The sequence below is a fragment of the Pogona vitticeps genome, chromosome 14 (assembly GCF_051106095.1).
Source record: "Pogona vitticeps strain Pit_001003342236 chromosome 14, PviZW2.1, whole genome shotgun sequence".
NCBI lineage: Eukaryota > Metazoa > Chordata > Lepidosauria > Squamata > Agamidae > Pogona > Pogona vitticeps.
The window spans coordinates 1,142,849-1,155,643 of NC_135796.1; the positions used below are offsets into that span (position 1 = coordinate 1,142,849).

A 12,795-nucleotide genomic window follows, 5' to 3' on the forward strand; every position below is an offset into this window, starting at 1 on the left:
ACTCTGGAAAGGTGTAAGCCACCACCTATATATTCACCCGGTGTGGTGTATTAGGTGGAGTAACAGATTAGGACTCAGGGAACCTGGGTTCAAATCCTGCTCAGCCACAGAAATTCACTGGGGGAACAGAACTGGTAAAAACACTCTTTAAAGAACTCACTTATCTTGTAAGCCCTATTTGGGTTGCTATAAGTCAGTTCCGACTTGACAGCACAGAACACACAATCCCCAAAAGTTACATTTTTCCAAAGCTCCATCATAAGTAGGATTTTGAGTCCAGCCACATCAGCAGCCTCTTGGGAAATTAATTAGCCCGCGGTGATGTCAGACTGAAGCAAGTGAGGAAATCGCATTTTTAAAAACTGTTTTTATTTTATTATCACGATATCTCGCCGTTCCTGCCAGGCGGTCGAGGGTTGTGAACATATATTTTTTCCACGCCACACTTGATCCTCACACCATCCTGTGAGGCACTTCACGGCTGAGGGAACGTGGCCGGTGGAGAGGCTGACTTTTAAGGCCAAGCGGGGATTTGAACCCAGGTCTCTCCAGTGCCGCATGATTCAGTTTTCTCTGGAAGGACCTCACTAACCCCTCCTCCCACCTCCAATTAAGAGATGAGAATTGATCTGTCAGGTGGCTGAGAACCTCAGCAAAGACCCCCCCCCCCAAGGCTTTGAGCTGCTTAGAAAGATTTGGGCCATGTATTTTTGTCTGCAGTTAAGTCTTAGCCTGGCAGCTCCTAGTGGTGTTTCCATGGCCCGTTTCCTGGCGGAAGTGGCTTCCTGGGGGGGGGGGGGGGGATGTCCCTTCTTTTGGCTTGCCTGAGGCCAAGGTTTGGGAGCATCTAAGAAATGCCAATCTAATACCCAGGATTTAGTTAATTTTCTGTGTTTTTTAAAACTTGCTTTGGCCAGAATCCTGTTGGTTAGTAGAACTGCCATGGCAAAATTCCACTGGTTGATGATAATCCCTTGTCACACACCCCTAAAGAGCTGTTCATCAAGCCCATGTTTGCTGGGACACAGCATATAGATGTTCTTCCATAAAGGTGAAAGCACAATGCTTTCATGTCTAGGTCTCCAAAGGAATTATTTACAGCCCGGAGAACCCATGCATAAAACATCAGTCCCTTAACTTACTGTATTTTTCTGTGCATAAGACTATACTTTTGTCTAAAATTCTTAAGACTAAAATTGAGGGTCGTCTTATACACGTAAGTAAGCTGAGGAGAGAACAAAAACAAGTGGAGGGGAAAGCAGGGATCAAAGCGATCCTGCAGCACTTTGATCCCTTTCCCCCTGCACTTGCTAAGCCCCACTTAGATTTCTTAATTTTGGATTAGAAAAGTTGGGGGGGGGCGTCTTATACATGGGGGTGTCTTATACATGGAAAATGTGGTATTTCAATATCTGATCTGTTTAGTCTGGTTGGCTAACAAGGCTGGATAGTTTGCTGGTTGAAGTACCTGGCTATGGAGCCAGAGGTTGGGAGTTTGATTCCTCGCTGTGGCTCCAGGGAGAAGAGCCAGCCTAGGTGGCCTTGGGCCAGCTGTACAGTACCAGATATGCCCCCCCCCAAGAAGAAAGGAATGGTCAACCACTTCTGAGTCTTCCCTACCTGGAAAACCCAGAGAAGGGTCACCAAGATTCAGAATTGATTTGATGGCACACAATTATTAGCTGCTTGGATAGCTCGGTGATTTAGGTCTAAGGCTGCAGAGCAAGAGGTTGGGAATTCAATTCCCCCACTGTGCCTCCAGCAAGTAGAGTCAGCCCGGGTAGCCCTGGGCCAGCTGCACCGTCCATTTGCTCTGCTTCAGGTAGAAGCAGAGCAAAGCAAAAAAGGTAGAATTCTCTTCTTCCTGAGAAAAAGAGAGTGGGAGATAACTTCTGAGCATGCTCTACCTGGAAAAGGTTGCTGTAAGTCAGAACTGAGTGGACGGCACCTGATTATTATTGATGGTTGGATAAGTTTCAGTGAGATGATGATGGCACTGAAGGGCTGGGAGTAGCTCAGTCATTTAAAGAGGACAGCGACTGGTTGGAAGGCCTCCAGAGGAGGGTGGCAAAACATGCCCTCAAAGGCCCAGAAACGGAGTCCGACGAGGAACCGTCGGAGGTGGTGGGAAGGTTCAGTCGGGAGAAAGGACGGCTGGGAAGTGACAGGACGGCCACCTTCCGGATCCTCCAGGGCTCTTAGAAAGGTGGAGCCAGCTTTCATTTGTGCTGCTCTCAAGGGCAGGGGCCCAAACCAAGGGATTCAAATTGCAAATAGATCCTGACTAAACATTAGGAAGAAATTCCTCATGCGAAGAGCAGGGACTGCCTTGGGAAAAGGTTAGCCTCTCCTTCGGGAGGTTCCCAACAGGCCAAAGATGGTCCCGTTATGGACTTTCTGCAGCCACTGTGATTAGATTCAGTGACCCCTTGGGGTGAATTCCAGCTCATTTACATTTGGGTCCTGGATCCTTGCCCCCTCCAGATGCATTAAAATAAGTAGAGAAGGGACGGCCAGCTGGGAGAGAAAGGCGGTTTATACAATGGGGTGATCATGAAAGATGCTTTCTGGGGGGGGGGAACTTCAGTCACTCCCCCAATGTCCTATGGTGGGCAGATATACGAGGACAGATTTAAATGGCCACTCAATTTTTTTTGGAAGCAGGCAGGATTTCCATGGAGAGCTAGGTAGATCTGACTGGGAGAAGTTGGTCTGTCTTGTACATTAGTTGAAAGTGCTGTGTTGCTGTTGGCTGTCCTCTTTGTTTTGTTTTTTAATACTTTTTTTTAAAATGTTGGCTTTAATTTTTTTCCTCTTAAGTCACAGCCCCCAGAGCAAGGAAATTCAGAACACAAACCACCCTTTGTTGCTTTTTTTTTAAAAAGGGGCACACTAGGGCATCCTTCCTGTATGTCAATGTCAACTCCATGGAACACTATACCATAATAGCACTATCTACCCCACTTCCTACATAGGGCGTCCCTAGTGATGTGGAAAAGCTGAAATAAACTATGGGACTAGATAACCTTGGAATTTGCAGAAAGCAGATTATGGTACCGTCCTACCCACTCGGAGACAGGATGGCAATTGGTGATGAGGATGATGACTTCGACTTATGGTAACCCTTGCCAGGATTTCCTAGCTACAGGTGGTTTATCTGCCCCTTCTTCTGGGGCCCTGAAGGACTGCACAGTTTACCCAAGGCTAGGTTGAATGATCTCAACGAGTATGTCAATCCCAATGAGTCAACGGGTTGGCTTTAATTGGGTGTAGCAACAGAATCTTGGCCATAATCTTTTCTTGCCCAGTCCGATTGTTCTGTATTTTGGGAAAGGAAATCTCATTGTACTTAATGGACTAGCCCCAAAGAAACTGGTTTCCCACCTTTTCAGGGAGTCCAAGCACAGAGCTCACTCCTTATGTTTACAGGGGGTAGAAGTTAAGGTACAAGGACAATGCACCAGTGTGTCCGTCGCTTGAGTGTCTGCATGCATGGAACTGATGGGCAGCCTGTCTTACAACCCTAGCTTTCTGCTTTGTACAGAAGGTATTCTTTTGAAATTGGGGCCAACAGCTGGGGAAGCAGAAAGTCCTGCTGCACACTTAAAAGCTGCAGGCAGCGCATCAGCCAGGCATGTCCTGCAGGAAAGACAACATGGCAGAGCTTTTTCCTGCTTCTGAAGGACTGGGTGTGTGTATCCCTTTCAGGCTTGCTCTTCTATGATTCTAACCAGAGGTGGGTCTCTGTGGTCTTCCAGCAATTGTTGCGGTCCTCAGCAACAACTACCATGGCGAGTGGTTAGGGATGATGAGATTTGTAGTCCAATATCTGGACACCACAGATTCCTCAAGTCGTGCCCCAAGGGAGACCTCGGTAGATAGGGAAGAACTTAAGAGAAAGTGTCTTGTATTGACTTTGGAGGTGAGACTTGACTTCCGGACCCTTTCACTTACCCAGCTCCTGACCAAGTGGGAGTGACAGGGAGCAATACATATACAGTATATTTCTTTTTAATTTGCAAGGGAAGCAGGTTTATTGCTCTCAGATCCCACCTTTCCTTGGGTGAGGCGAAACATAGGGCTTTTCTCCTCCCACCTTTATCCTAAAAACAGCCCTACGGGGCGGTCAGGCTTTGAAGGTGGGAGTGGTCCAAGATCACCCGGTGGGTTTCATGGCTCAGGAGTGGCTTGAACTGGGGTCCTAGTCTTCTACCCTAACCACTAGACTTTGCTGCTCTCTCCCATACATGGCTGATAGTGGCAGGATGGTGAAGCAGGTCTTCTGAAGCTGGGGGGCTCCCAGGAGCTGAAGGCTCAGGACTCCCCCCCCACAACAACACTCACCAGGGCAGATGAAGAGCTAAGGCAGGACTTTTTCCCACTCCTTCACACCTCTGCACACATCCTTTTCCCCTGTGCTTGAAACCTTCTGACTTTTGCCTAGGAGCATCCCAGGAAGATGCAGATCTGGGTTCTAATCCCGACCCTGTCACACCCTCTCAGCATGACCTACCTCACCGGTGGGGGAGGGGAGGGATGGAGGGAGAGAGGAGACCTGCATCCAGCCTCGACAGGAGGAAAAGTGGAATTTAAGTGTACAAAATGGACATCATAGTGAAACGGGGTTCTTTGAAAATAAAATAAATATACTAGTGCTCAGAGCTCCTAGTAGGAGGGGAAGGTCGGCGCTTCCTTCCGTCCGGCTGGTGCAGGGGTGGGCTTGATCCACCCGCGACCCAAAGAAGCCATTGCGCAGGAGAATTGCCTCCCGGAGGGTCCCTGGCCGCCCGCGAACCTCTGGCCGGGCAGGCGGCGGAGGCGCCGGGCCATCTAGTCTCCCAGGGACGGGCCAGAGGGCGCGGCTGGGGAGGCTCTCGGCCCCCTTGTCCTTGGTCCCCGAGGCGGCTCCGGTTCCCTCCCTCCCTCTTTCCCTCCCTGGCGATCTCCCGGTCACATGCGGATGATTATTGCCGGTTGGACGGGCTTTAACCCTTTCGGGCGCGGGCTGGCGGCTCCCCGCCCCGATGCCTGCCAGAAGCGGCGGCGGCCAGGAGAGCAGCGGCGGCCCGTCGGCATGAAGCCCCGGGGGCCGTCGGGCGACAGCCGAGGGAGGCCCCCCTCCCGGCACCCTTGACCATGGAGGCGGCGGCGGCGGCGGCGGCGGCAGAAGCAGCGGCGGCGGCGGCGGCCTCCTTGGGCAGGTAGAGAACAAAGGCGCCCGGAGGGAGGCAGCCAGCCAGCCAGCATCCCCGGCCGGTCGGCCTGCTGCCTCGCCGGGCCGCCCCGTCCTGTCCCGTCCCCGGGGAGCCTGGAGGAGAGGCCCGGCGCTCTCGCGGCTCCCGGGCCGCCTTTGTCTCCCGGCGCCGGTGGAAGTGAGCCGCCTCCCGGGCGGGCCGGGCGGGCCGGCGAGCGAGCATCATCATCCTGCCTGGCGCCCGAGCCGAGTGGAGCGCCGAGGGCCGCGCTACCGGCCTCCTCCTCCTCCTCCTCCGGCCGGCCTACCGACCCCCCCCCCCAGCCCTTGCCAGCCCCGGGCCAGCGCGCACTCGGGCCCCGTCGGCCGGCCGACTTTTATCCTCCCGCCAGCCGCCTCCCCGCCTGCCCGGGGTGGGAGGAGCCGGGCAGGTTGTCCCCACCGGGCCCTCCCCTCCCCTCCCTCGCTGCCTGCCTGCCTGCCTGCCTCCTCCTCCTCCTCCTCCTCCTCCTCCCCGCCCGGCTGCGAGGGGTCGGGGGAGGGGGCAGCATGGCCTGGCCGTCCGGCCCCTTTTCCTCCGCTCAGCTGCCCCGGGAGTGCGGCGCTGCGCCTCGCAGGGAGAAGAGGTCCGCATGGAGACCGACGCCAGCCAGGCCGGCCTCGCCTCGCCGGACTCCCCCCACGATCCCTGGTAGGCGCCGGCTCGGCCCGCCGGCCGGACCAGCTCGCCCGCCTCCCTCCGCTCGCCCGCCCGCCCCGCCGCGCCAGGGCCGCCCGGGCGCTCCGCGTTGCCGCCGCCGCCGCCGCCGGGGCAGCCCCAGGAGGAGCGGGAGGCGGCGTCCGGCCGGCCGACCGGACGAGGAGAAGCCGCCACCGCCGCCACCGCCGCCGCCAACATGGCCGATGCCCGGCGTCGCGCTCCTGGCCGGCCGGGGAGCGCGCCCGCCTCGCCTCCTCCTCCTCCTCCTCTTCCTCCTCCTCCGGGGGGGGGGCCTCTGGCCCCGCAACCCGGGCAGCCCCCGCCGCCTTCTCCCCTCCGGGCAACCGGGCGCACCGGAGCCGCACACGCCCCCTCCCCCCGCAGCCTCCCAGCCCGCCTTCCTGCGCGCCGGCCGAGCACGCGGGACTTGCGCGGGTCCTGGAGCGCGGCCGCCGGCGCCTTCTTGCGCGGCGCCCCCGGCCCTGCCTCCTCCTCCTCCTCCTCCTCTCGTCCCCTCCTTTGGATCGGGGCGCTTGGGGTCTTGCCCTCGGCTCCCCCTCCGTCGATGGCGCCGGGGGTGGTGGTGGCGGTGGGGGTGTCGGACGGACGGGGCGGGGCGCGCGGATGATGGCCGCTTCCCAACGCGCGTCTTCTTTCTCTCCCTCTCTCTTCTCCCCCCCGCTAGCAAAATGTTCATCGGGGGACTGAGCTGGCAAACGACGCAAGGTGAGCCGGTGGAGGGTGGGGGTGTACGTGTGAAAGGGAGGCGGTGCCCGCCTGGGGAGGCACACGTGTGTCCGTCTGTATGTGTGCCCGTGCGGGGCGGGGGAAGGAAGGGAAGGCCGGGAAGGGAGCAAAGGACCGGGGGCACCAGGACTGGGGGGTGGGGTGGGGGGCTCCGCGCACCTGCCGCCCCAAACTTTCCAAACTGCGCTCCGGGACCCGACGCACGTCGGAGGCGGCGAGATGAGGGGCTGGGCGGGAGGCGGAGAGGCGCCCTTGGATCCGGGAGGGGGGCGGGGGAGGGCGACGGTTTCTCCCCCCCCGGCCTCGCCTTTCCTCCCCCTTCTATCCCCCAGGGCTGGGGTCTTTGTGGTCCGTTCAGGTGGAGGGGGGCAGGTTAGACACGGGGGACCACCTCGAAGGGTGGAAGGATGGAGAGCTTTCGGGGTTGGTGGGCCTCTTTCCCCCGATGGACCCCTTCTTTGCCGGCCGAGGCCCCGAGCTGGCCGCGCACCCCCTCCTCCTCCTCCTCCTCTTTTCAGGAGGGTGCGCGTTGCCGTGCGTGCGTGCGTGCGAGCGCAGGCAGAAGCCTCGGGACCCACGGCCGTGTCCTTCTTGCCTGGTCTTTTGCAGAAGGCTTGCGGGAGTATTTCAGCCAGTTTGGCGAGGTGAAGGAGTGCCTGGTGATGAGGGATCCGCTGACCAAGCGATCCAGGTGAGGCGCCCCCCCCGTCCGCCCCTCCCCCCCTCTCCTAACTGACCGACCTGCTGCCAGTCTGGAGTTCTAAACGACTTCCTCCCCCCCCTCTTCCCTTTTCTCCACCCCCCACCCCTGCACAGAGGATTCGGTTTCGTCACCTTCATGGACCAAGCGGGGGTGGACAAGGTTCTGGCCCAATCCAGACATGAGCTGGACTCCAAGACGGTGAGTGGAGAGCAGTCCTCCTGGGAGGTCTTCCCCAGGCTCTGGTGCATCGTTTGTGTGTGTGTGAGTTTTGATGCCTTGGCCAGTTTCAGTCTTAGAATTTACAGCTTTTGATTTGGAAGGAGCTGCTTTTCGGGGAGCCCCGTATCCCCTTTCCCCAGTCCCTTTGGTGCTTCGCTCCTTGGCGATGGGTCCGCTCCAGCTGTTTTCAGCCTGCGTCTTTCCTCTGCCTGTCCAGAGTTAGCAAAGGCAGGGTGCATTTCTTCCGGGCAAAGGTTTGGGTTTTCAGTTTTCTCCTTGTTTTGGAAGGAGACCTGCGAGAACGGTTGTGCTTAGGGGTCTTGCACTGAAAGCCGACTTGATGGGGCCGAGGTGTGTGGATGTGAGGACAATGACTGCCGGTGCGTAAATGCGGAAAAACCAGGATACTGAAGGAGACCTTTCTGCTCAACTTGTCACAAATATTTACGGCTACTATGAACTTCCTTGCAGGATACTTGACTTTTCCCTCGGAAAGGTTTGGCATCTTCTCTACAGTTTGTTAACCCTGCCGCCGTTTCCAACCAAGGTTCAGCTTGTGGGGGGTGAAATCTGCATGTGCTCCTTCTTGATTTGAACCGTTGCCCTGTCAACCCTTCCTTTTTTAATTTCTTTGCGATGCACGTTTCAGTGGAGTTGTCTCCTGAGACACCTTACCACTTTTTCCTGTGCAGTTTAAGAGGTGAGCCACGGCTCTGGATCAGAGAAGTCACTCTGCACATGCTCAGAGGGACGTTCTGTGCCTTTGGTGTTATGCAAGGTTTCTCTGAAGGCTTCAGTCAGGCGATTATGGCAATCATGAAACCCCACGCATCTTTTTTATCTCAAGGTGTTGGTTTTTTGGCTGCCCCGTGGCTAGTTTTGTGGGCTCCCCAGAACACCTGTAAATTGCCTTCTGGTGGCTTACACACTGGGCTCTACAACTGGTTTCGGGGGGGGGGGCTCTCGTGTCTCTGAACGCTTTCTTGAACTTCCTTTGCTTCTCCCAACTTGACCAGCACGGCTGGCAGAGATTGTGTGAATAAGCTGGGGAAGAAGCATTAAGAGTTTAGGTCTTGAAGACCTGCTACCTTGACCTCCATAAGAGGTTCTCCTGACATCAGCCACCCTCACACGGATCCCCCCAGCCTCAGTTCAGGCCTCCTAGCATGTTGAGGAAGCCTCAGGCTTAGGAAGGGAGGAATGCCCCTACTCCACAGAACTAGGAGGAACAGAGTGGGAAGGGAAGGCGGTTGACGGAGATGATTCAAAGTGGCCACAGTTGGCCCATTCATGTTTTTTTGGAGACCATTCTTGATTGTTTGGTTTGGGGCAAATGAAGTCGGTCTACCCGGTGGCCAGCCTGTATCGCTTCAGAGACGGAGATTAGGAAAATTGTGTAAGAACTGGCCATCAAGTTCCTCTTCCCCAAATTTGATTTGAGATTCTTCCTTTGGGTTTTCCACTCGTGGGCACAAAAATGAACGAATCCTCTGCCCATAACTGGATTTCTCTCTTACATCTGGAAGCCTTCGTTTCCACAACAAGGTGACCTTGATAGAGACCTGCTCAAAATAAAACAAGGGTGGTTGATGTCTTATTAGATCAGTTGTTTTCAAATTATGTCCACGATCTGTGTGGCTTTTTTTCCCCCTTTTCCTTTTGTAATTCAATCTAAGGATCAATGTCTTTGTAGGAACTGGAATCGGTGTGTGTGGTCTTTGATGCTTGCCTTAATTCCCGGCACCTCTTGTTTAGCCTTGCAATTCAGGTGTTTTTTCTGGGGCCCCTAAATTCATGGTTAGTCCTAGCTAGAGCAGACCTATGGAAATGTATATCTGCCAGCCCCCTTGATTTCAGTGGGTCTGTGTAAGCTGGGTTCCATCAGGACGCTGAGCGCCTGTGATATAGCAAAATCACATTTAGCTTGAGTGTACTGAGTGGGGGGGGGGGAGATTTATTTTATGATTTATTCAGTCTTTATTTTAGTCTTTAGTGGTCAACCTCCTGGATTTGAAAAACAACATCTTAGATGTGTAGATGTAACAGTTACGTTTTGGAAAAATTGCTTAACTGCCCCCCTCCCCCAGTGGATGAATGTCAAGGAGGGAGACCACCAAAACTTTTTGCTTTGCAAAAGTTTTGCTGCGCAAGACGCATTTTTAAAAATAATAGTTAGCAATTTGCCTTCCCCCCCCCCATGGGGTGTGTACATGATTTGCCTTAGCGTCTACCTTCTTGTGTATCATTTAAGCCCATTTCTAGTAAAACTCAGGAACCAAAGGGAATAAGAAAAAGAAACTGTTGCCCTTGAGTTTTCTGTTGGCAGTTTCAAAAGAAAAGAAAAGTAAGGAGAAAGAAAGAGAGAGAGACAGAAAAAAGGTTAACTGTTGGATCTTTTCCTTTCACATGCCATGTGATGGGCCGGCACAGATTAACATGGCTACCTCTTCTAAAACTTCCTTCAATGTATGAACCCTCTTCCTCTCCTGGTTGAAAGTCTACCTTAACCTATTCTGGTCCTCCCAAAGGCAACTGCCTTGGATTTCCTCGGGTGTAAGCAAAAGGAAAACTTCCTCCTGTCCCCTTTTCAGTTTTTGTGCTGGATGGAGGCAGTTGCTTCAAGCGCCTAACGAAAGGAATGTGAGCGAATTTCATGTGGAACAGGATTTAGGTTCTTGATTTAGATCCGGAGGCTGCTTGCACGTTGAGCGTGAGGTCCCATTGAGATAGAGGAGTCCTACTTCCGAGTAAGCATGCCGAGCGTGAGGGTCTCGCTTCGTTTGCCAGTGGTTTCTTTTTTTCAAGGGTTAGGGGCCTCCTCCTCTCCCCAGACATTGCTACGGTCCTTAGTCAACTAAGCCTATCATGGATCTCTACTGGAGAAGGTCTTCCCCTTTTCTGAAAGGAGCCGATGATGGAGGCCCAACCCAACCGGCCTAATCCTTGGGAACCTTTCGGGGACACCAGTGAGATGAAGGTTGTGGTCGCCTGATCCCCTTTCTTCTCTGTCTCCTCCTTTCCCCTCCCTCCCTCCCTCTCTTGTCTTTTACAATTGTGCCTTGGGCCTCCCCTGCGAGGCGGAGCGGGTGGGGGAGGGGTTAAGTGAACCCAGGGAGAACAGAAGGGGTCTCATGCAATACAGAACACACACACACACACACACACACACACAGAGCCCCTGCCCATTGAAATCCCCCCTCCCTATGCATCTGGCTGGCTCTCGGGAGGGAGGGAAGGGGGAAGAGGAAGCCGGGAAGTGTAGGGGGCAACTTGGCCACAGACGAGACCTCTTTCTCTTTGTTTGGGGCTGAAACGAAAGCCGGTCTTCCTTGTCCCCGGCCCGCTTCTCTCCCCTACCGACCCCTGGGTCAGCTGGAGAAGTTTTGGTGCCCGGTGGGCCAGATCCCAAAAGAGGGCCCTCTTAGCCTTTCCTCTCCAGGCTGCCTCTTTTTACAACGGACTGGGAGGATAGTTTCCTGCGAAAAGCTGAGAGAGAGCTACCTTGCCTTTGAAGGAGGCCGGAGGAGAAAAGCCACCTTTAGCAGCACCCACGCGGCCTTGGCTGAGGGCAGGCCCTCTTGTTTCCTCTCTCCCCCTCCGCCCCATAAAGTTTTCACAGCTTCAGAGTGTGCGCATGTGTCCTTGTGCTGGTGCCGCTTCCCCACTTTAAGAAACCTTGCGGAATCAGACGACGGCCTTGTAAACAAGAGGCCCACAGAATCCTTAAACATCGGGGCTGAGAATAGGCGAGAGCAGCCCTCTGGGATGCCGAGGGAAGAAGGCCTTCATTGGGTGGCAGTGGTTGCGCTGGGAGAAAAGCACCTTTTGCGACTGAGCGGTGGTACGGCTCAATGGCGGGGTCCCAGCGCTGGCGGAAAACACGCATGGACCTAAAGAAGCATTCGGGTCCATGTGTTTCTATGTGCAGGTTTCCCCTTTGGAGATGGGCGGAATAGAAAATCTAGGCACATGTTCCTGGGGCAGGCATCGTCCCTTCCTGGAATATCCAAAATTCTCATCTGCTGGAAGGAAAGTCTTCAAGAACGCTCTCCTTTCTGCCTTGTAGGTTTTCCTAGGTTCCGGCATCTCTCCGCTTTTTGAATGGAAAGGGACTCGGTTTTCCCCCTCGCTTTGGGCTTAACGTTTTACAGACTTGTGCTCTTTCATACGGCTTGCAACGATTACAGGCTTCAAGTTGCTTTTCCCCTGTTGTTTTTATGGTGTTGTATAACGATTGTGAGCGTCTTTGAGCGCAACCCAGAAGCAGGCTGCAGAAATGTAAACAACAACAATAATAGTAACAGTAACCATAAGCCTTCTGCAAAACTCTGGGGAGTAGAAAGCTGCCATCCACTGCCTGTCAAGTCTGTGTGCTTTTCTAGGCCTCGTTTCTGTGCGAAAATGGCTTTTTCTCCTGAATCTGGCACTTTCTATCTCAGTAATAGTTTGCTCTTATTTGCATGTGTCTGCCTGTTTCGGTTGGGGGAGAATCCTTCCCTTGTTTGGCCCATCCTGGGTCCAGGCTCATGATGACATCAAATTCCTTGTCGGGCCCAATTTAGGCAGGAAATTAAAAATAAAACTTCCCTCATAGCACCGCCCTTCCACAGATCTGTAATACAACCACATCGGGTGTCCTGAATGAAATTTCTGCTCATGGCACCTGGAAAAAAAAAAGCTTATTGCAGGAGTTCTGATGGGGTGGAAGAGAGGAGGTGGAGTGACCAAAATGGGGATCAAGCAGAACATTAAGGATGTTTGGGGTGGTTCAGCACAGAAGGAAGTAATGTAAAGGGGGGAGATTATAAGTGTGGATAAAAAAAGGAGAGAAGCAAAAGGGGAACCCTTTTGGGTCCGTCACAGAATCTGAATGGAGATCCATGGAGCATTCCCCGTTGGGAGTGTGGAACTCCTTGCCACAAGATATACTGACCGTGGCCAACTTGGGTGAAATTAAAAGAGGATTAGAGCAATTCAAGTCTTCAATGGCTATTAGCCATGGATACCTTCAGGATAAGAGACAGGATGTCTCTTCTCTGTCTTCATGGGGAAAAAAAAGGGGACGACAGAGTTGCATTGATCTCCTGCATGGGAACATTACAGATTTAACAGGTAGAGCATCCTGCTTGTATGACCCATGGGTCTGGGTGGAACTTTGGGTTATGTTCCTGCTTCTTTTCACGTTCTAATGAACATGAGACATACACAGCCCATGATGATGGAGTGGCCATT

The 12,795-nt window shown here is 54.0% G+C and overlaps 1 protein-coding gene across 8 annotated transcripts in view; it reads left to right on the forward strand.

Moving 5' to 3' along the window:
• Positions 1–5,047: 5,047 nt before the first annotated feature.
• Positions 5,048–12,795, forward strand: part of MSI1 (musashi RNA binding protein 1) — a 44,966-nt gene continuing 37,218 nt past the window's right edge. For 2 of the 8 annotated variants that reach the window (XM_072983684.2, XM_072983689.2), the window contains exons 1-4: positions 5,694–5,885; positions 6,580–6,620; positions 7,251–7,332; positions 7,458–7,542. In XM_072983684.2, the coding sequence (XP_072839785.1) occupies positions 5,827–5,885; positions 6,580–6,620; positions 7,251–7,332; positions 7,458–7,542 (267 nt within the window). In that variant the 5' untranslated portion in view covers positions 5,694–5,826. Of the gene's footprint in view, positions 5,202–5,693; positions 5,886–6,578; positions 6,621–7,250; positions 7,333–7,457; positions 7,543–12,795 lie in introns of those variants that run through there. The other 6 variants (XM_072983687.2, XM_072983688.2, XM_072983683.2 and 3 more) reach the window with 6 other exon arrangements.